This window comes from Mirounga leonina, unplaced genomic scaffold (assembly GCF_011800145.1).
Source record: "Mirounga leonina isolate KUSES-001 unplaced genomic scaffold, KU_Mleo_1.0 Mir_94, whole genome shotgun sequence".
Classification (NCBI taxonomy): Eukaryota; Metazoa; Chordata; class Mammalia; order Carnivora; family Phocidae; genus Mirounga; species Mirounga leonina.
In genome coordinates this window covers 56657978-56685873 of record NW_023270855.1, presented here as the reverse complement: position 1 = coordinate 56685873, position 27896 = coordinate 56657978, and the positions used below count along the sequence as shown (strand labels likewise).

The 27896-nt window shown below is 62.6% G+C and overlaps 1 protein-coding gene across 1 annotated transcript; it reads left to right on the top strand.

Moving 5' to 3' along the window:
- The first annotated feature begins 164 nt into the window (after positions 1 to 164).
- On the top strand, positions 165 to 21829 carry GNA11 (G protein subunit alpha 11). Its single transcript, XM_034997493.1, has 7 exons — positions 165 to 317; positions 11834 to 12018; positions 14251 to 14405; positions 14873 to 15001; positions 17817 to 17946; positions 18032 to 18185; positions 19285 to 21829. The coding sequence occupies exons 1-7, from the start codon at positions 182 to 184 to the stop codon at positions 19473 to 19475; spliced, it is 1080 nt and encodes a 359-aa protein (XP_034853384.1). The 5' UTR covers positions 165 to 181; the 3' UTR covers positions 19476 to 21829.
- The last annotated feature ends 6067 nt before the right edge of the window (positions 21830 to 27896 follow it).

Below are 27896 nucleotides of genomic sequence, written 5' to 3'. Positions count from 1 at the left end.
AAAAAAAAAAAAAAAAAAAAAAAAAAAAAAAAAAAAAAAAAAAGCGTCCGGCCCCCGGGCCGGCCGGAGGTGGACCGGCCGGCCCGGGGGCCGGACGCCGAGGGCCAGGCGGGCGCGGCCGGGGCGGCTCCGGGCCAGGGCCGGGCCGGGGGGCGGCCGGCGGGCGGCCGGGGCCGGGACGATGACTCTGGAGTCCATGATGGCGTGCTGCCTCAGCGATGAGGTGAAGGAGTCCAAGCGGATCAACGCCGAGATCGAGAAGCAGCTGCGGCGGGACAAGCGCGACGCCCGGCGCGAGCTGAAGCTGCTGCTGCTCGGTGAGTGGGGCCGGGCCTGCCGGGGTCCCGCGGCCCGTGCCCCGTGCCCATCCCTGCCCGTGCAGCCCGCAGCACGCCCCAGGCTCCCGCGGGGCCGGCCCCGCCTGGGCTGTCCACCGCCGTCCCAGCCCCTGGCTGTGTGTCGGGGGGTGTCAGCCCTGCCCGTGAGGTCCGGACCCGGCCCTAGGTTCCCCCAGGGTCAGCCGAGCCTGCGCTGCCCGTGTGGGGCTTCCGGAGCCCCCCAGGGCCAGCCCCTGCTTCTGCTGAGCACCTCAGGTGTCCAGGTCCTGCCTCCCTTGTCCAGACCAGGCCCCCGGCTCCTTCAGGGGCAGGCCCTGCCTCTACTGCCCGGGGTCGGGGGCGCCCCAGAACCCGCGAGGGCCGACCCCGTGCCACTTCTCAGCCAGCGATCCCCTTGCGCACACAGGGCTGGCCCTTTGTCCCTGCTCTACTGGATGTACCCCCCTGGCTGCCCCAGCGTCTGTTCAGGGCCGGACCTCTGGGCTGCAGCCCACAAGCCGTGCCCCTCACCTCCCAGGATCTTGTCTTGGTTCTTCCCAGCAGGTGGAGCCCTGTTCCTGCGCGCAGGGTCTGTCCCCCTCTAGCACCCCATTCCCTCTGTGGGGAAACTGTTTCCCTCCTGAATGGGGTACACCCCTTGCGGGAGAAGACAGCCTTTCCGTCCCTTGGGGCGCCTGTTTTAGGCGGAGGCCAGGGCGGGGGCCCCGCAGGAGCCTTTGCGGATCCTCAGAGCCGGCCAGCTCACCACCCTTCCCCAAACCCTTTCCTTTCGTCTTGGTGGGAGCCGCTCCCCCAGGTCCTCTCCCTCCTGGAGAAAATTCCTGTCCCAGTCTCCAGGGTCCCGGTCTCCATCTCCCCAGGGCACACCTGTTGTAGGGAGCACGTCGGCCCAGCTGTTGGCAAAGTGCTGTCACCCAGAGGAGGGTTGTTGAAGGACTCTACCGCCAAAGACAGGAAGGTCGTTTACAAAACAGAAACCCTTGCCCTGCCCTTCTCCTGAGCTCTGCTTCATTCCCGCACCGCAGGGAAGGTTGGAAACGCTTACCCGCTCTCAGAGGTAGCTTGGATGGGCTCCAGGTGGGAGGGGGCGCTGTCACAAGCGGGCCGGCGCGGGGTGGGGTGCGCTGGAAGGGTGGTGGAGGGCTCAGGGGAGCGGAGTCTGCAGGTGAAAGAGCCGTGTTGGTGGCCCTGTGGGAGGCCGCAGGTCTTGGCGGGAATGCATTGCTTCTCCTGCCTGCAGTGGCCCTGCTGGGCCCTCCATTTGATAAAGTACCTTCCCTATTTTTTTTTTTTTTTTTACAGACATGTTTCAGTTTACTTAAAGACTATATGGTAGGCCAACTTTGCAGAAAAGGTAGAGAGTAACCTTCAAGTTTGGAGGAGACTTGCAGTGGGTCTGGGGGGGCCTCTGGGGGGACAGCGTGGCACTGGCTGGTTTTGCAGTGTGACACAGACTTGGTTATGGGACGGGGACTTTAGGAAGTTACTGGCGTGTTAACGATATTGCCTGATCCTTTGCCTGCGGGCTGCGTGACCCTCCAGATGTCCCTGCCACCTGTCCTGAGCACCCCAGGTTTGGCTTGAGCTGGGGTTCAGGGAGGCAGGTCAGGAGCTCACGCTTCTGCAGCCTTGGTGTGTATCTGCAGTCTCCCTGGATTGGGAGACCCAGCACGGCCACCTGCCCAAAGTGTCTCGTGCCTGTCTGGGGGCTGGGGTGTCGGCAGCAGGAGTAACTGTCTACGGTCCCACACTGCCGCCGCCCTGTGACCCTAGAGAGGCACCCAGCCCTCCCCCTGCCAGCCTGCACTATGGGAAATCATGCACCCGTTTCAGGGCGTTGTTAAGTTCTAGGTATCGGGGGGCAGGTGGGAAAATGAGGAAGAAGTGAGCTTGCACGTCCAAGGTGAGGTCTGTGGCAGGAGGAAGACAGCTGTCAATGCTGGGGTGGGGCTGAGCAGCATCCCTGGCCCCACGCACTGGATGCCAGGAGCACCCCCCGTCATGACAGCCACAGACGCCCCCAGATACTGCCTGCCGGGCCCCCCTCCCCCCAGTGCCCTGTGGTAGTGCATGGTATCCAGTGCGCCTTGTAGAACTGGGGTATGGTCAGCGGGTGTTTCGTGGGTGCTTACGGAGTGGGTACTTCTGTGCGCGTGTGCATGCAGCTTGCACTGTGCGTCTGAACGTGCAGAAGGCAGGCATTCAGCTCCACGAGGTGCTGTTGCTCCAGGCCGAGTTCTTGTTAGCGTTTCGTCTGGTCGGGAACGGGAGTGGGGGGCAGGGCTGTGCAGCGAGGGCTCAGTCCTGAGAACTTACTATCATTCTCCCATTTTAGGGAACAGAACCCTGAGGTCGGGGGGGGGGGACGCTGCAAACCAGTTAGGAGCTCTTGGGGTGGGGGTCCCAGGCCGGCCCGGCTGGCTTCTGCCTCCCGTGACCTCTCCTGGGCAAGTCCTTTGCTGTCGTGTTTCTGTCACTTGGTAGAAAACCACTGAGGAGGCCCCTTGTCTGTTCCTTAGGGCAGGTTTCCTGTTTGAAAATTGAGGTCTTCCACGGGAACGTTGGTTACTGGAGGTGCAGCATGCTGGCCCGGCTGAGCCGGTGCGGCTCTGGGATTTCTAAATAAAGCAGGGCGGTCAGTTCCACAGGCTTCCTGTCGGCTGTGCCGGCCCCCAAAGGGCAGTGAAAAGGCCCGGAATCTGGCATGGGGTGTGGTGGCTCTGGTGGGAAGGGCGCGCCTCCCAGTGCTTTGAGGCGCCGAGTGGAGTGTGGTCACTGGCTCCAGGCAGAGCGGTCAGGCTGCATCCCCTGCCGCCTGGGAGAGCGGGGAGCACCCTCGGGGAGCCTCTCGTGCACCCCTGGATGGCCCCTGGGCTGTGTTAGGACCGTGACCCACCCCAGCATGTGCCTTATGCCCCTTAAATTTAAATTAAGCTTCTTTGCCCAAACGGTCCGCTTTCTTTGGGCGTAGTGCCTGGAAGTGCTGCGGGATTGCTCTGAGACCGCCCTCTCCCTCAGTTTCCCTGCATGTACCCGGACGACGCCAGTGCCTGCTCACAGCTCTCTCCCCGCCTTGCCATGGGGCCTGATAGAGGTCAGCTAGCGTGGGGCCCTCCGAGCTCGGCCACCAGCCGCCATGTGTGTCCCGCCGCTGGGGCCGCTGGGGTCACGGGGGTCACTGGGGGTCACTGGGGCCAGGGCCAGACTCTGAACTCACATTGGCACAGATGATCACAGTGCTCCCCGGCTCTGCTCCCGCCCTGCGTGCCCCGGACCGCCGGTGGGCCGGTCTCTGCGGTGGGACATGAGGAAGTGTTCCGTATTAGGTATTTAACCACAGAAGGTTTCACTTTCGTATTTTTGCGGTGCAGCCCTGGTCCGTGCAGCCCCGGGAGCGCGGGTGGCCCCGGGGTGTTAGGAGCAGTGTGCAGCGAAGCCAGACAGGAGCTTCCAGGAGACCTCGGGGAGGAGGGCTGGGGGGGTGTGTTTGTCCCTCTCTGTCCCAGATGGCGCTGGGTGCAAAGTTCAGCCCAGGGTGGGCGGGGTGGCCGGAGCTGGACAGCAGTCGGGCAGCCGTCGGGAGGAGCGGTCCCATCCCTGGTGCCCGGCCTGCCGTGGTGGCCTGTTCACTGAGGGCCCTGCCAGCTGGGGAGGTGAGCAGCGTGCCAGGGCCCCGGAGGCGCTGCATGCAGGCTGGTCTGGGGGCGGGACTCGGGCTGCTCACAGACCCGGGGTCCGGGCCTCAGGCTTGCTGGTTTGGGGAGTTTGTGCGACCACTCACAGGGGTTTATAGTTCCTGTGCTTCTGGGCCTCTCTGTCGCCCCAGGGCCACCGTATCTGTCCTCTGGAGGGCATCTGGCCGGTCGTCGTCGTGGCCCCACGTTGCGGCCACTCACCTGCCGTGCAGGCTCCTGCTCGTTCCCGCCACTGCCCCCACCTTCGGGTCGCTGCCACCCAGGCCCAGAGGGCAGAGCCGTTGGCCTCAGAAATGTTGCTTTAATCGAATTCAGATCCCCCGAGAAGTGGGGTGGGAGTGACTTGGCTCCCCCACCCCCCCAGCTTCGGGTGCTCACAGCCCGTCTGGACACGACTCCCTGCTTGGCCACGCCTGTTGCCACCTGGCGTGAGAGCAGACAGGGACTCCAGGGGCCAGAGCTCATAGTGGCCTTCCCCGTGAGACCCTCCTGCAAGTGGGCGTGGGGGGCTGGCTTTGAGGGCTCCCCTCGGAGCAGTTGGGGCACTCGCCCTGGGGCGAGGCCATGTCTCCCGTCCTCGCTTCCTTGTCCGTCCCGTGGGCTGGCGCCCCGGGCCCGAGGCACAGTCAGAGGGTTCAGTGGGATGATGTGGCGGAGGCCGGCGGCACGGCGGGCACTCGGCAGGCAGAGGGAGCTGTTTTGTCCTGTCACTGCTGGTGACGGTCCCTTGCGAAAGCCGCTGCGACAGCCCTGGGAGGTGCATGTCCCCACCAGGACTGAGCCGGAAAGTGCCGGAGTGGGGCGTCTGTTCCTGTCTGACTCCGTGACGTGGAGATAATCACAGTGACCTTCTAGGATGGTTGTGAGGTTCAGACGGGGTGGGGGGTGCCACCAGGATTCTCTGCATCCGACCACACTGTCCACCCTGGTCGGCGGTCCCCTCTGCTCCTGAGCAGGGCCTCCTGTCTTGAGCTTGGTCCTCAGACAGGAGGGAGCCTCGATGCCTTTCCTCGGTACCGTTTCTGATTGCTCGCAGCGGGGTGGTGCGGTGCGCACCGCGTAAACCCCTCTGGCGGGGCCCAGCAGGAGCTGCTCTTGGCCGGCTTGCCTGGGGGCCGCGGTCAGGCCGCTCCCCGAGGCCTTTGGGGCGAGGGTGTCGGCGGGAGGCAGGTGGGGCTCCGGAGATTCTCTCCGTCTCTGCCATCTGTCCCCTCATCTGCGCCTCCGTGAAGGAGCTCTGTCCTCACCCTCCAGCTGGGGTGGATGGGGGTGCTGGGCAGGACCGGGGGGCTCACAGCGTCCTGACTGTCGGGGTGCCCCAGGAAGGGCTACAGTAAGACTCAGCACACTGGGGACCAAAGTGGGGGCTCAGAGGACACGTGTTGAATGGAGGACACTCATCGAAATCAGCAGGGACGGCCAGCCCCACCTTTGGGCCTCGGGGTACAGTAGGCGTCGTGGCCCAGCCGAGGGGCGGCTAGTGTGTCCACCGCAGAGGCCCCGGCCGACTCGGCCAGGGTGGCCACCTGCCCTGCCTTCTCAGGGCAGGTTCCCCCGGCGCCTTTGCTCTCTCCGGAGGCCCTGCCGCCGACGCTGCACCCAAGCACCGAGCCCAGGTGGCCCCCGTCTTTTGAGGTCGCTGGCTGTGTGACCTCGGCAAAGCCACCGACCCTCTCTGTGTCTCGGTTCCCGCACCTCCCCTGAGGCGGTGCCCTGACGTTGTGTCACCCAATGAGTGAGTGAGTAGGGGCGTGTGACTACCATCCTCAGCTGCTCTAGGGTTTTCCATTTTCTCTGTCCCCCTGGGTAGAGGACAGTGTCCCATCTGTGATCTCAGACCTGTACACACAGCTCGAGGTCCCCGTTGGGTTTCCGGGAGCCCCAGGTCCCCTGGGAGGGTGCTCTTATCGGTCTCCCGCGGTCCTGGCGGCTCCTGGCTTCACTGCCCACACCCCACAGTCATGGGCCGCCTGGCTGCCTGCCCCTGGGGTCCGGGATTCAGTGGCCTACCTTGAGTCTCAGGGAGATGAGACCAGCCCCATCCTTCCTGCCCTGGCGGCCTCAGCCCTTGGGAGTCTGGAGTCCCTTCCCTGCCCTCCTGGGTCTGGGGCTCAGACTCCCTTCTCCCCGCCCCCCCCCCCCCCCCAGATCTCAGCCCCCGAGGAGGGGGGACAGTGGGTTCTCTTCCCACTCTCCCTCTTCTTCAGCTAGTCTCTGCTGGGCATAGGTCAGACTTGGCCCTCCAGAGGGTGACGTGTCAGAGCACGCCCAGAGGGCGTCCACAGGCTCCCAGCCCATGCCATTCTCCATCTGACCCTGCGGGGCAGGTGCCGGGCTGGGCTGTACCAAGGGCCCCCCATCCTTGGAGTAACGACCCATCGAGTCCCCTGCCCAGCACAGGGATGCGGAGGACCCAGGGGGGATGCTCGACGGAGCCAGTATGTTGGATTGGGGCCCGGCTCATTCTGTTCATTCATAAAACGCTCGTGCCATACCTTCCGTGAGCCGGCCTGTGCTGGGGCCAGGGGCAGGGGGCTGTGAGCAGAGCCCCAGCCCAGCGTGCAGACACATGGGGAAGAGCAGACCTCACAGAGGGGTGACTGGAGTGGCGGCGTCTGGAGAAAGAATGGGTGGGGCATCAGGGTGCTGGGGCATTGCTTGGAAGCCCTGAAATTGGGTGTCTATGCGGGAAGCGCTAGTTGTGCTGGGAAGGCGTGCTGGGGTAGCTTACGTTTCATGGCGGCACAGGGCCCCGTGGACGTCCCTTGGAAACGACCAGCGGCAGGCCGGCCAGGGAGCCCACAGCCGGGGCCTGGGGCTGCACGGTTCCTTCTGGGGAGGTGCCGCGATTTCATCGCCTGTCCCGGTGCTTGAGTCCCCCACCGCAGGGACCCTGCTGTCACCCTTCTCTCCATGCCCCCCCCGCCCCGGCACCCAGCAGCGTATCCTCCATGCGATCGTGTCGCGGCGCCACGCCGTGCGTGACATGAAGCGCGTCCTCCCGCGTGGCAGAGTCCCCCGGGCCCATCCGGCTGTCCCTGTGTCCACGGGGGATCCTTCTCGGTGTCGGGTAGCGCTCCGCAGTATGGCTGGGCCATTGTTGTGGCCATCTGCCTGGACCTGAGGGACATCTGGGCCGATGCCACTTCTCAGGGGCCCGGGAACGCTGCTCTGAAAGCCACGCGTGGTGCTGGAGTGGACGTTGGTGTTCACTGCAGCGAGCGACTTGGGAGCTCGTGGGTCCAGGGCAGCTGCCCGGCGCGGCTGGGGGCAAGGTGGGGTGCTGTCGGCTCGTGTGCACAGAGCGAGGCTCAGCCTTGGGAGTGTCACATGCTTGGGCTTGAGGTGGGGCCTTGCTTTTCTCCCTGCTTGTGAGCCAGGAGGGCACGTGTGACCAGATCTCTTTGAGGGGGAGCATGACTGAGGTTGAGTCACAACCTCAGGTTGAGTCGGAGGCTGGAGACTGAGGGCCAAGGCCCCGCGCGGGTCGGCAGGAGAGCCCCATGGGAGGCGGGCATGTTGGGCTGACCGGGCACTGGGGCATCGGCCAGGGCACAGGGGCCAGGTCAGCGGCTGATTGCAGAGGGGCCCAGCCGTGAGGTCCAGGCAGTCCTTGCCCCCGAGACGCTTCTGGGCAGGTGGACATTGGGTCAGGTGCATGGCGGTTCCCGGGGCCAGGGATCCTGTCAGAGGCCTGAGTCCCAGCTCCCAGGGGACAGATGTGGCCGTGGCTCAGTTGGCCCAGGAAACAGGGCATCTGGAAAGCTAACCTGGGTTGCTCTGGCCAGCTCAGCCTTGCACTGAGCCTCCGTCCCTCCCTCCCGGACGCTGCAGTGGCCCAGCGCCTCATGGGCAGTGGCCCTGCTGGCGCCTGCCCGCTGCCGCTGCGCCTGGCCTCGCGGGCTCCCTGCTCACTGGACGGCGGCCCGGGGCTTACGCGACAGAGACCCGCGCTGCTTTCCTCCCAGGGCGTCACCTCCCTGCACCCGCCCCCTCCACACCCTCCTTTCTCTGTCCTTCCTGGCAAGGTGCTGCCTCGGGCAGGGTCACTGATCACCCCGTTGCCCAGCGTGCCTGGTGTTCCCTCTGGCTTCCTTCTTCCTCTCGGTTTTATTGACATTTGATTGACATTAACATCCCGTGAGCGTACGGGGTACGACCTGATGATTCGGTACATGGACGTGCCATGAAATGATTGCCTTAGTTAGGTCAGTTAGCACGTCCAGCACCTCACGGCGTCGTGCCTTGTTTCTGTGCGTTTTGGTTCTTCTGGAGGTTGACCATGGCCGTGGTCTTGGCTGTGGCTACTCTGCCACCAGGGGAGCTTTGGCAGACTAGCCAGCAGGGCTTGGTAGGGACCCGTGTGACCTCGGCCACGCCCCTTGTCCAGGACCCCCTGACACCTCCAGGGGCTGATCCCGCATTTCAGGCTTCAGTTTTCGGGCAGTGCCCTGGACGCCGCTGTTCTCCCTTGGCCCGGCTTCCTGCTAAATGTGAGGCTGCTCTCTGGCCCGGCATCGAGGGCCCCTTCACAGACAGGCCCCCCACATCGCCCGTCCCCTCCTGGGGCTCACAGCAGGGTGTCATGCTGGTCGACATAGTTGCCCGTGGGGGGGGAGGTGCGCACACGTATGAGCATGTGTCCGCGTGGGAGCGTGTGTGTGAGTGAGTGACCCCTCAGCGTGTCTGCACTGTCTCTGGAGCACTCCAGCGGGGGCTGGTTCTCTCTTTTGCCTTCATTTTTAATTTTATTTTTTAAGATTTATTTGAGAGTGTGCACGTACGCTCACGCACATGAGGCGGAGGGGCAGACGGAGGGAGAGACAGAGAATCCCAAGCAGACTCCACGCTGAGCACAGAGTCCGACGCGGGGCTCGATCCCTCGACCCTGAGATCACGACCTGAGCCAAAAGCAAGAATCGAGCTTAGCCGACTGCACCCCCCAGGTGCCCCCGAGTTCCTTTGTACAAAGCGGCGTGAGGCGGGGCCCTTTCTCCCCGGACATGAGCAGACTCTCCTCCCTGGGTCCTCCCCACACCCTGGGCGAGAGCGTGGCCTGCCTTTCCCACGCGGGCACCGCATCGGGGCGGCGTCGGGGGGCCTCAGTGTGGGGTCTGCCCCGTCTCCCCCTCGGGCCGACCTGTAGGGCTGTGTCTCGGGGTTTGGCTTTCGTGTGTGCGCTGTTCGGCTGTTGCCTGGGAGGGACCCTTCCAAACAGACTGGCAGGGCACTTTCCTTCTTATAATAGCGTTTTGTCAAAACCAGGGGTTCTCACTCAGGGCCATTCTGCCTCCCAGAGGACCGTGGACGGTGTCTGGGGATGTCTGGGGTTGTCACACTGGGGGTGCTCCTGGCATCTTGGGGTGGGGCCGGGGAAGCTGCTCACCCCCCGCAGTGCCCGGGACGTCCCCCCCTCCCCCAAAGAATGACTGTGCCTGGTGTCAGCCGCGCCGAGGGGGCAGACACGGGTCAAGAGAAAACCACATTAGAAATCGCATTCCTGGCATGCGTGTCCCCTCCCTGCAGCGTGTGGTGAGGGAGCAGTGTGGATCCCTCTGGGGATACGTGGGGTCATGGGCACACTCCTTCCACTCCCTCCTGCCCCTGGAACTCTCGGTGGGGAGGTGCTGGTTGGAGTGAGCAGGTGGCCTCGGGTCACTTTTATAGCAGAGGTGAGTTGTTTGAAGTAGGACGGACGGGGATGGCGTGAAGGTCATTACCTTCCTTGATGATGGACCCAGAGTCATTTTATTTATTCCGGGAAGGATCCGAGGTAGTAAAAGCACCAGAACGGCATGGGCATTGCAGCCAAAACCCCTGCTTTGCGATGTCGGGGATGGTGGCTCGGGCGTCCCTGAGTGTAGTCAGTTGCTTGGATGCGGGCCGAGGGCCTCCAGGCTGCAGGACAGCGTGGACACGTGGGGCCCACAGAACCAGTCTGTCGCGGAGGCCCCGGTCCATGGAGGAGGCCGGCAGCAGACGCCGGCAGAGAGGCTTCCCCCTCGGCTGGGGGGAAGGTTCCGGGGGCAGGGAGGGCTGCCCGCCCGGGGGGCGCGTCACAGGTATGTGAGCCGGCGGCTTCCACACGGGGTCCCCGCTCAGGCCAGTGCGTGGACGTGGGCAGACGTGGGCCGACTCGGAGGCAGAGGGGTGGAAGTGGGCCTAGAGCGGCAGGTGGGCGAGTTTGGGGGCTTCTGAGCCCCCGGGAGGAGGCTCTGGGGCTTCAGCCTGTGAGTGAGGATATGGGCAGCTGTCGGAGGCGGCGTGCGCTTAGACGGCGGAGTTCTTGCTTGCTGTGTAATCACGTGACCCCCCAGCTTAGCCTCAGCGGCAGACAGTCTCCGACGGCCAGGAGTCCGGGCGGTCCAGGCTCCGGGTCCCTCGTGAGGCTGCAGAGTGCGCGTCAGCTGGCGGCTGGCTCGGCGCCTCTCCCCAGTGCGGGTCTAGCGTCCTCGCAGCCTGGTGGCCACCCCCTGACCCCCTCCGCCAGGGTGCCGGATGGCGTGGAGCAGGCTGCTGCGCCTCTTGTGGCCTAGTCTTGGAAGTGACCCCCCACCGTCTGTCCTGCTCTGCGGGTGGTCCCTGAGTTGGCCCGCGCTCGCCGCACGGGGGTCCGTCTGCACGCATTGAAGGGGGTGCGGCCGAGGTCTGGGGGTCTGAAGAACCCACAGCTGCTGTGCCTGAGTGTGGGGTGAGCCAGCTGAGGAGACAGGCTTGCCGCTTGGCCCCCGGACGGGGTGGGGAGAGGCTGACGCAGGAGGGGACCCTGGGCTGCATGGTGCTGGAGCGGGGCTGGCTGGCATGAGGGCTCAGCGGCCAGGTGGCCCCTTTCCAGATGGCCTTCCCGCTGACTTGCCGATCCTTCCGATCCCTCGAGGCTGAGGGGTCAGCGTGCTGCCTGGTTAGTCCCGCATCCCCTCACGCCTGCAGAGGGGAAGGGAGACAGGGCGGTCTGATGTTGTGTGCGCCAGGGCAGTGGGCTGGGGTGAAGAGAGCGGACGCCCGGGCCAGTGGGGAGCTGGTGGGGGGCCCTCTGCGTGGGTGCGGGCTACGGGGCCTGGACTCGTCCAGGTGCTGTGGTCACTCTGGGGGAGCTCGGAGTGCTCAGCAGGCGGCGTGATGCTGGGTGGGTTTATGAGTTCATCGCTGACTGGGAAGGAGCTTTTGAGGACCATTGTGGGGATAGATTCCATCCTTAGGCTGCCCTGGCTTCCGGGCAGATACTAAACTCTTGCCCCCAAGTAAGGTTGATTCTGGCGGGGCTCCTGGAAGAGGAACATGGTTGGGGGTCCACAGGGACATTGTCCAGTTGGACTTGCTGTCCCCGGTGGGCGTGGGCAGGTCCTAAGGGGCTGGCGTCGTGTGTGGGGTGCCGAGTATGGCCCAGGGGGGCAACAGCTGGTCAGCCTGACTGGTCAAGGAGGCAGCGACGCCTGGCGGAGACCCACGGCTCTGTGCCTCACTGCGGCCTCCGGGGTATGGAGTGCGTGCGGAGGCCGGTCACCTGCTGTCTGACTAGGCAGGATGCTTGGGGTACCAGCCTGCTTGGTACCTCGGTGCCAGATGCCCCCCCAACGCTGAGCCTCGCTTTCCCATTGTGTAGAAGGGTCGTATGCTTGGGGCATGACCAAGCTGCAACGGGGGACGCCCCTCGCAGAGTGGCCGCCTGCTGGCCAAGCGTGTCCCACAGCCCCTCAGAGGGCTGAGTTCTTGAGCTCTGACCCCCCAGCGACCCTTCTCTGCGGGGTGGGGCTGCAGGCCTTGGCTCCGGACTTGTTCTCATGCGCCCTGCTTTTGCAGGCACGGGCGAGAGCGGCAAGAGCACGTTCATCAAGCAGATGCGGATCATCCACGGGGCGGGCTACTCGGAGGAGGACAAGCGGGGCTTCACCAAGCTCGTGTACCAGAACATCTTCACTGCCATGCAGGCCATGATCCGCGCCATGGAGACCCTAAAGATCCTGTACAAGTACGAGCAGAACAAGGTGAGGCCTGGGGTGCCGTCGGATAGGGGCCGCCCGGGACATAGCGTGGCGCCTGGCTTCCCTCCCTGCCAGGACCTGCCTTCTCAGAGCACCTGCACCAGGCGCGTCCTGGCCAAGCCTCAGCCCTCCCGTCGGGCAGCCCTCAGCGCCCCCATCCGACAGCGGGGAAGCTGGCCCGGGGGTGGGCAGTGTGAGCTGCAGCTCCTGGCCCCTCACACTGTGTCTGCCGGTGTGGGTGATCCCGGGGGGTGGGGCACTCCCCTCCCTTTTTCTTGAGTAGTGGCTTATCGAGACCAAAGTCACTCACTGGGCATGTCTCCCCTTAAAGTGTGTAATTCACAGCTTTCTGACACACAGCTGAGCAACCACCACCACTGTCTGGTTTGGGAACATTCCATCACTTGAAGAACAACCCCGTCCCCATCAGCAGTCAGTCTCCCCTCCCCCAGCCCCCGGCCCCCACGAGCCCCCTTCCCGTCCGTGGACGTGTCACCCACGTGGACTCACGCCCCATGTGGCCTTCTGTGTCTGGTTCCCTCCCTGAGCGTCGTGGGCTTGGGGTCCGTCCCCGGGGCTGCGCGTGTGGGCACCTCGCTCCTGCTGGCGGCCGTTTTCACGTGTCTGTTCACCACCTGATGGCCGAGTGACGCTCCCGTGTGCGGGGGGACACGCAGTGTGTATCCGCTCACCTGCTGATGGACGCTTGGGTTTGTCCAGCTTGTCTCCTTGCTGGGGTGACATTCACATGCAGGTTTCTGTGTGCACACCTGTTGTCACTTCCCCGGGCCATGCTCCTGGGACACGGGGGTTCACAGGGCAGCTCGAGGTCTGCCTTGGTAGGAGCTGCTGGCCCACTCTCGCCACAGCACTCCCCCCAGTCATGCACCAGTGGGCTCTCACTGGTGGCCTCCCTTGGCTTTGCTTTTGTAGCTCTGTTTCTGGGGCTTTCTCATTCAACCCCAGAAGTTTGCCTCGGGCTGACATGAGGCACGGGAGTCCATGTTTATGCAGTAGTGGTTTAAATGAATCCATTGCTTTGAGGCTTCAGAAGGTCAGTCAACCAGGTTGTTGATGTATCTCCAGTTGGCACCTTCCTCCCTCTATCCCGGGTTCATAGATGATCGGGGACCCCCAGCAGGGCCTGGTGTGGGGTTGGGAGGCCTGCTGGAGCCTCTTGTCCTCTGGGTCTGGGTTTGTATGATCTGCTCAGCTGAGGCCCTCTCCAGCATCCAGACCATACAGTCCAGCTGGTCCGGTGTTCGGACCATAGATGTCCATCAGCATCTAGAACAGCAGCGGCCTACCGTGTTGTGTTTTTGTAAATAGTTTTATTGGTTCACGTGATGCCTCCTTGTTTATGTGCCATCCTTGATGGCTTTTGCTGCAGTGGCAGAGGTGGGGGCCCCAAAGCTGAAAACACTGTTCTCTGGGCTTTTATAGACGTGATCCGTGATCCCTGACCGTCACACATTGACAGTCGGGGGTTTTCCGGGGCAGGCGTCGGCTTCCGTAGGTGCAGACTACGGGGCCGGTGAGGGCTGGGGGCCACAGCTGGGGGGGTGGGCAGTGTGGGGCAGCTCTCCAGCCCAGGAGGAGCCCACTGGCTTTCAGAGCATGGCTAGGGCTCCCTTGTTCCCCATTTTGGCTTCTGCCCAGGTGTGTCCTTCCCAGACCCTCTGCTGGTGGCCGGTTGTGTGGCTGGACCACCCTGAGGATGACAGGCACGTGGAGAAGTGGGGTCTCCTGAGTCACGTGCCCCGAGTGGTTCCTCTGGCCGGTGCCCCGCCCCCAGCCCACTGTCCCCTCAGAGATTGCTGGGGTTTGAGGGGCTGTGTGCCAGGAAGGGGGTGCAGGCCAGACAGACTTCCGAGGCAGTCTGTGAAACGGGGACAGGGGAGCTGCTGACGGCGTGTGTGTTCATTGCTCTGTTCTTTGGGGTCCGGCCCTCGGTCACTTTTTGGAGTCTGCCTGTTTGTGCGTGTGGTTGCTTCCAGTCCCGCCCGCTGCTCCCCAGAGCTGCACCCCAGCACTGGGGCGCACCCCAGCTGTGCAGGCCCGGCCCCAGGAGCTGCCTTGCCCTCGGGCTCTGCTTTGGGGACCCCCCACCGCGGCTCACTCTCGCTCCTCTCTGACGTGTGCGCGCGCTTCGCTGGGGCAGAGGTGCCCCCTCGGGCAGGCGCCCCGCGGGGCCCGGGCGCCGGCGAGCCCACGGCTCTCCCTGCCGCCCCACAGGCCAACGCGCTCCTGATCCGCGAGGTAGATGTGGAGAAGGTGACGACGTTTGAGCACCGCTATGTGCACGCCATCAAGACCCTGTGGGATGACCCTGGCATCCAGGAGTGCTACGACCGCAGGCGGGAATACCAGCTCTCGGACTCCGCCAAGTAGTGAGTAGGGCGCCCGCCCCGCGGACCCAGCCAGGCCGCAGGGGACCTGTCGGGCATGCGGGCGGGCCGGGCTGCCGTGAGACGGTCGCTTCGGAGCATCTTGTAGTGTCTCCCCTGAGTCCGCCCCTGTGCTGAGGCAGGGAAGTTCATTGTGAGAAGTCCGCTTCCAGCCTGGCCGCCCAGCCAGCCCCCTTCCTCCCGCCGCGGCGGCCGTCCTCAGCCCTGTGAGAGAGACCCCCAGAGCCAGCCTGGCTTCTGTCCTGCGGCCGCCTGTCCCGTGAGAGCCAGGGCAGGCCGGGGACGCCTCTGCCCGACCCCAGGTCTGCCTTGTCCCAAGTGCTCGGGGCTGTTGCGTCCCTGCTGGTGAGGCACTGTGCCGGGCCCCTTCCGGCTGCTTGGGGGACCGTGGTGCCTGGGCTGTCCCCCCGCCCGTTGGCCTGAGCAGCCCTGTCCCTGCTGTGCTGTAGCTACCTGGCCGACGTGGACCGCATCGCCACCTCAGGCTACCTGCCCACCCAGCAGGACGTGCTGCGGGTCCGTGTGCCCACCACCGGCATCATCGAGTACCCTTTCGACCTGGAGAACATCATCTTCAGGTACCTCTGCCTGGCACCCTGGGGCGGCCGTGTGCTGGGGCTGCGTCGGGCTCTGTGAGCTGCAGCGGGGGCTGTTCGCATCCCAGCCCCCAGGCACCTGCTGCGGGGACAGCGACGGGTTCCCCGGGCCCCGGTCTTTGCTCTCCGGCGGCTTCCAGCCCGGGATGGGAGACGGGCTCATGAAAAACAGCCACCGGCTCTCAGAGCGAGCCGCGTCCCGGGAGGGGTGTGGGCTGTGACGGAGCTGGCCGGAGCTGGCCTGGAGGGGAGGGCTTTCCGGGGGCCTCTGTGCCGGGACCGTGACGAGGGAGGACGCCGGCGCATGTCAGCGGGCGGGCGGTCTGGAGTTGCGGCAAGAGCCGGGTACGCTGGGGGGCGGTGGAGAGGTCCTGGCGGCCCTGGGGGCCCATGCAGAGCCAGGCGACAGGTGGTTCCCGGACTCCGGCTCTTGGGCCCACGGTAGCTCCTGGCACGTGGGCAGGATGGGGCCCAGTCCTGGCAGGTGGCGCGGCCGGAGTAGACTAGATGCCGTCCTTGAGGACACAGGCCCCGCCACTCAGCGAGGCCATGGCGGGTCCGGAGCTGCTGAGCAGCAAGGGCCAGTGTGTGTCCCCTGGGGCTGCCGCAGCCGATGACCGCAGACGGGCGGGTTGAAACCCACAGGCGTGTTCGCCGTCCCGGCTCAGGAGGCCAGAAGCCGAGGAGCGGGGTGTGGGCAGGGCCGGTTCCTTCTGAGGCCGTGAGGGGGAGTCTGTTCCCCGTGTCTCCCGGCTCCTGGGGGTCGTCGGCCATCCTCGGCGTCCCTCGCCCCATCCCTGCCTCCGTGGTCACGTGGCCTGTCCTCGTGTGTCTGTGTCCGGACATCCCCCTTCCTGTAAAAACACTGGTGATTGGATAGGGCCACCCCACTCTAATGTGATGTCATTTTAACTGATGACATCTGCAGGGACTTTGCTCCCAAGTCAGTCCCGTCCCCAGGTTTTGGGGGACACTGTTTTAGCCCAGCGCCCCGAGGCCCACGCTGGGGCGGGTCCCGTCTGCCAGCTGTGAGCCCCCCACTGCCCGCAGCGCCCCGTCTGGGCGCCCTCTGCTCCCCCAGCGCAAGCTCACGCTCCTGGGGCGGGGTCCCAAGGAGGTGGTCAGCCGTGGCACTTGCCACTGTCCTGTGGCCTCGAAGCGCCCGCTCTGGGGAGCACCCGAGGAGCCTTTTGGGTGTGCTTCCAGGTGCCCTTTGGCCCGAGACCCGCCCCGCCACAGGGACCCCCAGAGCTCAGCCAGGGGTGGCCGCTGCCCTCACCCCTCCCTGCCCTCTGCACCCTCTCTCACCCGCCGGGCCTCTGTCGGAAGCCCTGTGTGGTTCCCCAGAGTCTTGGAAGCTGTAGGCCTCCAGCCTGCACGGGTCTGATGCACGTTTTCCTTTCCTGGTGAGGGGTCAAGGTTTGAGTTTTCTTTCTTGTTTACGTTGGCTCCTTGATGGGCTGTAACCTCTGAATTCAGAGCTGAGCCTGCGGAGCACGGGCTGGGGCTTGGGACGAGTGCTGCCCCCAGCCCCCGTCGCGGGGCGTCCTCCTGGCCTCACCCTGACTGCGGCACGGCCTGTGCCTGCTGGATCCTCTGCCCGGGATGGCCGGCCCCCTCCCTCCCCTCCCCGAGCTTGGGCCGGCCGGCATCTCCCTGGTGCCCCCTCCCGCTCTGCGCTCTGCTCTGTCATGGGCCCCCACCCTCTGCCGCTGCCGGTCCTCTGCCGGCCCACCCCTTAATTAGCTGGGCACCCATGGGGGCAGCCTGGGGGCCCTGGCCCTGAGCTCGTGGCCTGGCCCCTGACCGGAGCGGGGACAGCATTGAGTAATGGCCCGACGGCCCCAGTGTGTGAGGAGATGAGCCTGGTCCCGAACAGGGGACCTTACTGGGGAGCCTCCTGCTCCGGAAAGGCCGTGGCCCCGGAGCCTGTCTGGCCCGGCGCATTCCCCAGACTGGCCACAGCTGCTGCTGCAGGCCTGGTGGCCTCGCCCGGGGCCCCGGGCCCGTCACCACCCTCCTGTGCTTGCTGGAGTCTCCTCGGTGCAAGCTCCGCTGGGCGGCCCCGCTCTGCCGGCCGTGCCCGGGACAGCTCCGACGGCAGCCCGTCCCCGCGGCCCCCGCCCCCCCGGGCAGGGCCCAGCCGCGGGGACCCCTGCCTGAGGGCCACTCTGCTTGCCTGCTGTGGTTTTTCCTCATCAGAGGAAACTGAGGGAGTTCATCGGTAGCCAGCGGCAAACGCCTGTCGTGAGTCCAGTGTGACGGGGCGTCCCTGCTGCTCGTTTCCCCTGGCTGCTCCCTTCTGCCCGGGAGCCTGTTGTTCGGACGTGCTTCTCGTGCTGGACGGGAAACTGCCACCTGCCGTTGCTCCTGGCAACAGGGGAAGCGTGTCGCTCCGTGAGCCACCCCCTCGCGATGCCGAGGCGGGTCCGTCGCGTGGCTGTCCTCGGTTTATCTCGTTCTCCCGTGTCCCACAGACAGTGCTGTGGTGGGCGTGTGTGCACGTTGCCCAAGTGAGGGGGTGGGTCTCAGATGTGGGACCTCAGGTCCAGGGGTCGGCCCGTCCCGCCCCCCCTCCTCCCCGGGAGCACCTGGGTTCCCAGGCTCCCTAGTCCTGCGACTGCTCCATCAGGTGCAGGTGTTCAGGCGCAGCGTATTCTCCTGGCCCTGGCGGATGTGGGGGGCAGGGGCTGTCCCGGGGGCCCTCCGGGCTCTAGCAGACGCCGGCCGTGCTGGTGGAAGGGGCTTGACAGCCGACTGCGGTGCTGAGCCCCCGTGGGGCTCCTGTCTCCTGCAGGATGGTGGACGTGGGAGGCCAGAGGTCAGAGCGGAGAAAGTGGATCCACTGCTTTGAGAACGTGACGTCCATCATGTTCCTTGTGGCCCTGAGTGAATATGACCAAGTGCTGGTGGAATCGGACAATGAGGTGAGGGACCCCTCTCTGCGCTCTCCCTGCCCTGTGGCCCTGGGGGTGGGGGGCAGCGTCCATCCTCACGTCTTCCTTCCCACAGAACCGCATGGAGGAGAGCAAAGCCCTCTTCCGGACCATCATCACCTACCCCTGGTTCCAGAACTCCTCGGTCATCCTCTTCCTCAACAAGAAGGACCTGCTGGAGGATAAGATCCTGCACTCCCACCTGGTGGACTACTTCCCCGAGTTCGACGGTGAGCCGGGAGCTGCGGTGGAGTGGGGGAGCACGCAGAGCAGGGACTGGGCTCCCTGCCCCTCTGGGCCCCGTGATCCTGGCGGGGAGGGCCAGGCACCTCCGGCACGGCCCGTTCACGCTCTGGGCCTCGGTGTCTCTGTGATTTGGGGGTGCGGGCCCTGACCAAGGCTGGTGGCACGGTCCGTGCGAGCTGGGGAGCTTCCGTGCTCCCCCCACCCAAGCCTCAGTGAGCAGAAGGATCTTGTGTCCCCAGGGGGCGTCCTCTTGGAGAGGGGATCTCCCACAGTCTGTGCACAGCCACAGGAGGGACGCACGGGGACACTCTGCTCCCAGGCCCCCGCTTGCCCGGAGCCTGAGTGGGGAGGAGCGAGGCCCTGGGAATGAGGGGGTGACCCAGGACCCTCTTCCCCTCCCCGGGTTAGCCTGAGCTCTAACAGGAGGCAAAACTGAGCACAGCCGTCCCCAGCTGTCTTTTCGGCACCCCTGCTCTGTGAGCGTCAGCCGCAGCTGCCGCCAGGACACGGGACTCCAGGGCACTCTGGGCCTGGCCACCCCTTCCCAGCAGCTCGGTCCCGGCTGGCCCAGAGCCGCGGGGACATGGCTGTGGCCCGATCGCCGTGCGCGCACAGCTGGGACGGTAGCCATGCAAGTGTGCACCTGTGTGCAGGGGCGCGTGGGGCCGTGTGGACACACGTGTGGGCCCCTGCCTGTGTTTGGATGTCGGTGTCAGGGAAGTGGGAGCGCAGTGCGGTGAAATGGGGCTGGGCGGGAAGCTGGGCGCAGTTTGGAGGTGGAGGGGGTGTCGGATGTGGGCAGCAGTTGGCTGAGAGGCCGAGGGGCCGCACGGGCGCCAGGGCCCCGGGTGGAGGCTGGGGGCGGCCGGAGGAGCTGCCTCTGCTTGGCCAGTGCCCGGTCCGCGCCCAGTGGGTGTCTGCCCACGGCTGGTCTGCACGTGATCAGTGTCTGTCCGCGAACTGCAGGTGCCCTCGTGAGGCCGGTCCGCGCCCGGCGGGTGTCTGGGCGCACCGTGGGTGTCAGTCCGTGCCCGGCGGGTGCGGGCTGGCCTCGCTCACCTGCCGCCGTCTCCGCCTCCCCAGGGCCGCAGCGGGATGCGCAGGCCGCCCGGGAGTTCATCCTGAAGATGTTTGTGGACCTGAACCCCGACAGCGACAAGATCATCTACTCGCACTTCACGTGTGCCACTGACACAGAGAACATCCGCTTCGTGTTCGCGGCTGTCAAGGACACCATCCTGCAGCTCAACCTGAAGGAGTACAACCTGGTCTGACCCGGCCGCCGCCGCTGCCCCGAGGGGACAGGGACAGCCGTCGGGCGGGCCTTCCCCCAGGCGCCGAGCCCGCCCGGCCCTGCCCACAGACGAGTTGATTTTGTTTTCCTATTTTTAACAAAGGGTTTTTATTTCACAGCTATCAGGGGACGTACGTGTTTCTTTCTATACACCCCGTGCACCTCCTCATCTGTGTCCGCGGCGCAGCAGCCTTTTCCTGGCCTTGACTCGTGGCTCGCTTTTTTCTATTAAAAAAAAAAAAAGAAAAAAAGGAAAACAAGGAGACGAGACCAGCGGAGACGAGACACGCGAGCGCGCGCGCCCCCACTGCAGGCCGGCGGCCCCCCGGCACCCAGCGGGGACAGAGCCACCCGCCGGCCCGCCCCCCTTGCTCCTGGCCCTCACCGCGAGGCCCCGGACTGTGACTTCTCTCCCTCTCTCTCTCTCTCTCTCTCTCTCTCTCTCTCTCTCTCTCTCGCTCCCTAAGTTATTGACGTCCTGGACTCCAAGAAGTGGGGGTGGGTGGCGCCCCCCGCTGCCCGCCCTGGGAAGTGCCTAACCTTTTTTTTTTTTTTTCCGGGTGAGGAAAGGAAGGCAGTGAGCCGGCTCCTGGGGCCCACAGGCTGCTGTCCAGACACCCCCGAGGGGCTGAGGGCGCCCCGCTGTGCCCAGGGAGCCGGGAGAGGGCCCTCCTGGATTGGGAGTGGCTTTTGATTAGTTCTGTTTCGAAACCAGCTTGGAAACAGGGAGGGTAGGGTGGGGACTTCTTCAGAATATTCTCAGGTCTGTCCCCGAGAGGCAGAGAAGGGAGTCGCCCGTGGCGCGGGCTCCGGCGCAAGCCCTTCTCCCACATCTCCCACTTCTGCTCCCAAGCCCCCTGCCCCGGGAGGCGAGCACGCAGCACGATGCGCACTTTGCCCCGAGCCGTGGAGGGCCAGTGGCCGCTGGCGCCGCGGCCCCGGGTGGCTTCCAGGCCTGGCCACGGCCACGGCCACGCACTGAGCCAGAGCCACGGGCCGCCTTGCCCGGGCCGCCTTCTTCCGAGGGGCTCGGACGGTGGGAACAAGCGGGGGGATGTGTTTTCATCTGATGTGGACTGAGCACTACAGTGTTTTTCTGTGGGTTGTTTTGTTTTGATTTGCACAATGTAGCGGGAATGAACTGCCAGGCCTTGGACCCACCCGCTGCATCTGGACACGGCCCGGTCGCGGTCTGTGTGGCCGCTGCTGGTCTGGGCCGCCAACGAAGAGCAGAAACGCCTCGGACAGTGGCCCCGAGGCTGGCGTCCGCTGCCCCTGGCCCTGCTCCCTCTGCTCGCCTGACGCAGGGGCCAACCTGCCGGTGTCGGAGGAGGGAGCTAGGAGGGGCCTTGTGGCGACTGGGGGGCCCCTTCGGGGTGGGGCGGCGACATTCCTAGTGGCCAGCCCTCTCTGGGGGCAGGACGGGCCCTCGCAGTGCCACGTGTCTGCACGGGAGGGGTGTGCCGTGGCCCCCAGCCTGCACCCTCAGTGCCAGAGCAGATGGTGCTGCTGGCGGGGGACTGCCCAGGGCACTCGGGGTCCTCGCGGGGTGCGCATCGCCATGTCTCAGCGCCTCTCTCGGGCCCAGATCGCAAGGGAACTGGATTGGGCCTCGTGGGGGGGGGGGGTGACCTGAGCATGTGGGCCTGGGCACCCGAAGTATTAATTCTTCCCAGAGGGAGCAATGTGCCAAGCACCCCAGAGCCGAAGCCTGGCTGGCACGCCATGGCACCCCCGCCCAGCGCTTCCGGAACCCTGAGGGCCCGGGACCGGAGGGCAGGGACACGGCTGTGTGCCCTAGAGGGTCGGAGACCGCTCTGTGCCAGTGGGGCCTGGTGGTCCGGGCCCCTCCCTTGCCCATGGTGTGAGGTTTGTTTTTCTCGTTATCCACCCTGGGGGCTCCATCCTCCTCCCACTGTGTCAGGTCCCCCCCAGACGCCCCAGGGCCCGCGCCCTCGAGCGGCGGTGCGGGAGGCTTGCCGGCCGCCAGTGGACCTTCTCCGGTCATACTTGTATATTACACAGTCCTGATTTCAGACGGTTTCAACCTTAACCTATTTTAAAGAAGAATATTATATAAAATACTGTTTTTAAACCTTTTGTCATTTGAAATGCATGTATTGTTGTGCGTGCTGGGGGACAGGCCCATTAGCTCTGTGCCAACCTCCCGGGGCCAAGACTGCCGTGTTGGGGCAGGGGTGGGCGGCGGCGGGCTTCGCTCAACGTGTCGGGGCCCTGACCCCTTAATCCAGAGATAGCTGATGGAAATTGACTTTTCATATCTTTCTCCTGAAATGAATTCTGTTTTAAATTGGAATAAATTTTGTTCCTAAATGCTGTGGCCCCCTCTGGCTTATTTCCAATTGCTGGCCAGAGCGGGTGGGTGGTGGGCAATGTAGGGGTGCCCGAGCTCTGCAGGGTCTTGCCTGGTCCTCGTGTGGCTGGCTGGTGTGTGAGCTCACGGGAGCGGGGGCCACGGCTGCCCCGGGATGTGCCTCCGGCCTTGGCACCAGGGCCCCTGCTCTGAGGTTCCTCGACTTGGCCCTGACTTCAAGTTCATTTGTCTGTACTGCCGGGCTGGACCGTCCGGCAAGAGAAGTGCCTCCCGATTGGGGGTCGGGGACTGAGGAGCCCAGGTTCTGGACATTCTGTATTTATTTCTGTAAACTGAGGAGGTTGGGCCTGTCTCTGCAGTCTTCTCTCGGGCTTTTTTCCTTCTTAAAAAGTGGTAAGTACACATAACATAAAATTTACCATCTTCTAAGTGCACAGCTCAGCGGCATGAAGCACACTCACCTTGTCCTGCGACCACCCCCACCCTCCAGAACTTTCCATCTCCCCACACGGAGACTCTGTCCCCGTGAAGCACGGACTCCCCACCCCCTGCCCCAGCCCCGGCTCCCACCCTCTCTGTTCTGTCTGTGTGGACGGGACTCCTCTGGGGACCTCCTGGGAGTGGGGTCCTGCGGGATGTGTCCTTCTGGGTCTGGCTCCTCTCGCTGAGCCCAGTGTCCTCGGGGTCCTTCCACATCATGGCAGGGGTCAGAGTCCCTTTCTTCTTCAGGCTGAATAATCATTTTATGGATGAACCACTTTTTGCTTTACTGTTCATCAGTGGACACTTGGGTTGTTTCCACCTATTGGTTATTGTGAATCGTGCTGAAGTGAACATGGGTGTGCAAATACCTGTTCGAGACCCTGCTTCCAGTTCTATTGGGTATAGACACAGAAGTGCGATTGCTGGATCATATGGTCGTTCTCGATTTAACTTTCGGAAGAACCACCAACCCCTTTGCCAGTGTCTGCCCCGTTTCACACTCACACCAGCTGTGCACAAGGGTTTCAATTTCTGCACATCCTCCTCTGGTTTTATTCCCTTGTCTGTCTGTCCGATACTCCTTGAAGGCCCATGGTGCCAGGCACTGTCCCAGGCACTGCGGTATGGCGAAGGAGGTAGCCTCGCCACCAGGACTTAATCTATGAAGAAAAATAGAGCGGGAGGGCAGGATGGGTAACAATAGTGACAAGAGGAGAGGGCATTGCTGGTAGTGGGCACAGCCTATGCAAAGGTCCTGGGGCAGCACTGGGCTTACATGTTGGAGGAACAGCCAGGGGGCCTGTGTGGCTGGAGCAGAGTGAGTGAGGGGTAGAGAAGGAGGAGGGGAGGGCCGACGGAGGGGACAGGAGCAGGTCGTGCAGGGCCTAGGGGACCACGTGGGGAGGACTTGGGCCCCAGGGAGGTAGGTGGAAGTCCTGGAGGGCTGTGGGCTGAACAGGGCGGGACCTGACTCGGGTGCTCACGGGCGCCCTCTGGTGGCCGCTGAGGGGAGGGTGGACTTGGGGGTGAGGGCGGGACTGGGGACCAGGGTGCAGGGGACTGCGTTGGTCCTGGCGGGCGTGATGGGGGCTGACCAGGTGGAGGCAGAGGAGGGGCAGGATCCGGGAAGTGGGCGGCGGGGAGGAGCAGGCCCCGCCAGACTGCTGGCGCACCTGGACGTCATGCTCCCCGCGGCCGGCAGGTGCCGCTCGCCAGCTCTCTGGCCTCCCCGCCCCCCTGCAGCCCTAAAGCGCATTTTCTCCGGGGGAGGACCTCTCATCCCGCTCTGATAGAGAAACCAGGGCACCGAGTGGCCAGTTCCCTGCCCTGACGGTAGGCCAGCGGTTGCGGGACTTGGGCGCCAGCCGCAGCCTGTCCAGCTAGGCTCAGGCAGGGGCTAAATGACAGCGCGGTAGGAGAACAGTAGGAGAATTTCAAGTCGGAAAACCTGCAGGGCCAGGTTCGCACACCCACGAAGCCTGCCCTGTTGACCTGTCCACCTTTTGGTTGCTGTGAAGGATGCTGCTATGAACACAGATATTAAGTACCTGAGTTCCGCTTTCCGTTCTTTTGAATATAAAACTGGCAGTGGGAATCGCTGGATGAAGACTTTCTTGTCTTATCCAAATAAATGATTCATCAGTTAAAAACTTGGGATCCCAGCATTGCCTTTGGACCACTCCTGGGGGTGGGCATGACCTTAGGTGTGGCCAAGGGCAGGGTCCAGGGAGGGACAGCCATGGACTCCCGGCATCTGAGGACTGGGAGGTACTTGGAAATGATGTAAATATCCTATTCTTCATTAAGCAGAAAAGACATTTTTAAAAGATTTATTTATTTTAGAGAGAGAGAGCGCGTGTGCACGAGTTGGGGGGGGGGCAGAAGGAGAGGGAGAGAGAATCCCAAGCAGACTCCCTGATGAGTACAGAGTCTCACATGGGGCTTGGTCCCAGGACCCTGAGATCATGACCTGAGCCGAAACCAAGAGCCGGATGCCCAACCAAGCCACCCAGGCGCCCGAAGCAGAAAGGACATTTTTAGTACCGGAGAAGCAGAAAGGAGCATGTCGTCTGTGAATAAAGGAGACAGGGAGGGAAGGAATGAATGCATCCCACGAAAACTCACCAGAGCTCGTGGGAGTGTAAATTGGTGCATGCACTTTGGCAAAACATAGTATCTGGGAAATACCTCATAACCTAGCACTGCCACACATAGGTATTTATCCACAGAAAGTCAGACAGACGGTCACCAGACGGCGTGTGCCGAGTGCCCACAGCCAGTTTGCTCAGTGCAGCCCTGAGCTGAAATTTAACCAGACGCCCATCAACAGTACGACAGGAGGAGAGCGAAGCATGGGGATCGTACTCAACATATCTGAAAGCTGCTGAGTGTAGATCTTAGGCTTTTTATCCCAGGAAAACAGAATGTGACTACATGTGGGTCCAGACGTTAACTGGACCCCACTGTGGTGATCATTTCACAATATAACACAAATATTGGGTCTGTATGCTGTACACCTGAAACCGATACAAAGTCATGTCAATTAAACATCACAAGTATCAAACGCTGATCAGAAAAACAAAAGAATGGATGAAGAGATGGGGGGATACTCGGCCGTGAGGACTGAGGACTTAAAAACCACATGCGACGCGGAGTCAGGGGTAGAAACTAGACTCTCCGGAGTTCATCTTGTGCAATTCTACTCAGATAAAGTTCAAAACTGGCAGAAATGAAACACGATGTTTAGGTTTGCTTAATTCGGTTGTGAATTAGTAAAGAAAAGCGAAGAAGCAAAGAGGGACTTTACCTAAGAGAATCAACTCACCAGAGGACAAGATGATTCAGGTGGGGATGCACGAGATACACAAGGCAAGATGTGGAGGGCCTGAAAGGAGATGACAGTCTTCTTAACAAATGGTGCTGGAACAACTGAACGTCCACATGCAGGAGGAGGAGGAGAAAGAAAAGGAGGAAGGGGAGAAGGAGAAGGAAGAGGAGGAGGGAGAAGAAGAGGAAGAACCTCAACCTACACAAAAATGAACACGAGGATCGTAGATCTAAATGTAACGTGTAGGGGCGCCTGGGTGCCTCAGTCGTTAAGCGTCTGACTTTGGCTCAGGTCATGATCCCAGGGTCCTGGGATCAAGTCCCGCATCGGTCTCCTTTCTTGGAGGGGAGCCTGTTTCTCCCTCTCCTCCCTGCTCTGCTCTCTCTCGCTATCTCTCTCTCTCAAATAAATAAATAAAAATTTTTTAAAAATTAAGAAAAAAAATAAATGTAATGTGCAAAACGGTAAAACTCCCAGAAGAAAAGAACAGAGAACATCTTCACAGCCCTGGATTTGGCAAAAAATTCTCAGGTAAAACACCGAAGGCATGATCCACAGAGTTTAAAAAATGGGCATTGAACAGCATTGAAATTTAAAACTTTTGCTCCATGAAAGACATAGTTAAGGGGATGAAAAGCCAACCTACGGACTAGGAGGAAATATTTGCAAACCACATACCCAATAAGGGACTTGTATCAGGATCGTACAAAAATTTCCCAAACGCAGTCATAAGACAACGACACAGTAAAAGAAATAGCAAGTTATGTGACTAGATCCCTCCCCGAGGAGGATACACGGAGGGCGCCTAGACACCCTTAGTTCATCGGGGGGACGCGGATTAACTCCCTAAGGAGACACCATCACGCACGTCTTAGAATAGCTAGAATGAAAAATACGAACACCACCACGTGTTGAAGAGGACGCCGAGCAACAATGGTGTGTCATCCATCGCGGCTGCCCATGCACAATGGTGTGGCGGTTTTGGGAAGCCGTTCACGGTGCTTTGCAGACCCTGGCCCTGCAAATCCCACCTCGAGGGATTTATCCCGGAGAAATGAACACGTGTATTTGTAGCAGCCGATCTTCACGATCACCCTGCATGGGAAACAGCGCCCCGTGTTCTGTGGATGAACCTTGCTGGGTGGTGTCCCACAGCCGCTCGGCGGTCAGAAGGAGGCCTGGGACCCCTGCTTGAAGACGTGAATCTCAAACGCTAAGGGGGAGAAGCCAACCTGACAAGCTACATAAGAGTAGGCTTGCTTTGATAAGACATCCTGAGAAATATTTTAAAAATCATGGCAATGAAGATCAGCGGTTTCCAGGGACTGGAGCCGGGTGAGGGTCTGAGGACCCGGGGGGGCGGGTACCTGAAGGGAGATTTTCAGGGGATGGAGCCACATCCTGGCCACTGTGCGGATGGTAATTTCCACGTCTGTACCTCTGTCGAAACTCGTAGAACCTCACACCCAAGAAAGTGAATACAGCGCCATGTAAATTTTAGAAATGAAGGACAAGATAAATCTTATTACCAAAAAGTGCTCCCTGGACACAGGATACCGTGGAAGTCGGAGCCGTATGGGCCGCTGGGCAGAAGGAAGGAACATCTGGGCACCCTCCTGGGGCTGACGACATCCTTCGTCTTCGCCTGGGTGCCGATCACGTGGTTGTTGGTTTCACAAGAATTTATTACGTTGTATATTCATGTTTTATGTGGTGTGTGTGTGTGTGTGTGTGTCTTAAAAATATGCACCCAAGCTCACCCTGGTATTCCCGAATGAACTGAAACATGACAGATGTCCCACACGGCGGCTGGCATGGAGAAAGGAAGCAGCTCACCTGTCAAGGAACCAGAAAGGAGATTTATTTTGAAGCTGGAGAGATCCTCAGAGGCTGGGCCACTAGAGGGGTGGGGATGGAGGAGCTGGTTCATTTTCTCTGAGGCCCCTGGCAGCCACGGAAGATGGTAAGCCAAGGACCCCACACCCTGGTCCTGTTGTGGCCTGTGGGGGCCTGGTGTCCCCTCAGGGAAACACTCGGCAGGGGGGGCCCCTCCGTGTCCTGTGCATCTGTGACTCAGCCCGGCCTCCTGGTTTTGCCAAGCTGGTTCTTTCTGTTCTGTGGCCCTCCCAGCTCTGCCTGGCTCAGACCTATTTCTGCTTTTCTTCATCGGCCCCAAGAGTGGGAAGTCGCTCAGGCCTCCAGCCTTGGGGAGCACCTCTCCTCACAGCCATCCGGTTGTGGGCAGGAGGGCGGGTGAGCAGGGCAGCGCCTACCAGCCCCAGTGACCCAACCGGGGGGGGGGTGCCTATCGAACTTCCCATCTGCCATTCGTTATGAATCAACAGCAAAGGAAACCACACAATCTCGCCAGCCGTGCGTGGGGGAGGGCCGACGGTTGCTGCTGTGTGATCCAGGCTCTTCTCTCACCCTCTCTGAGCCTTGCTACCGCCATCTGAGAGGTGGCCAGAGGCTCCCGAATTATGCGTACCTCCAGGGGGAGGGGTTTTCCAGAACTTTCTAGAGCTTTCTAGAACCTCTTAAAGGGGGTTCTGCACCCAAACAGGGCAAAGATCTACGGGATTGGAGACAACCCAAGACCTCCCCTTTTGCTGCGAGCGTCCGTCCAGGAAGCGGCCGTGACATTCCCCTTGCTTTGTCACCATCCTGCTTCTAGGGTCCTGGGGGCTCAGGGGGTAGGGTCAGGTGGCCCCGTGGCCTCGCCCATAGAGTCCCTGAACTCTCCCTGAACGGCTTCA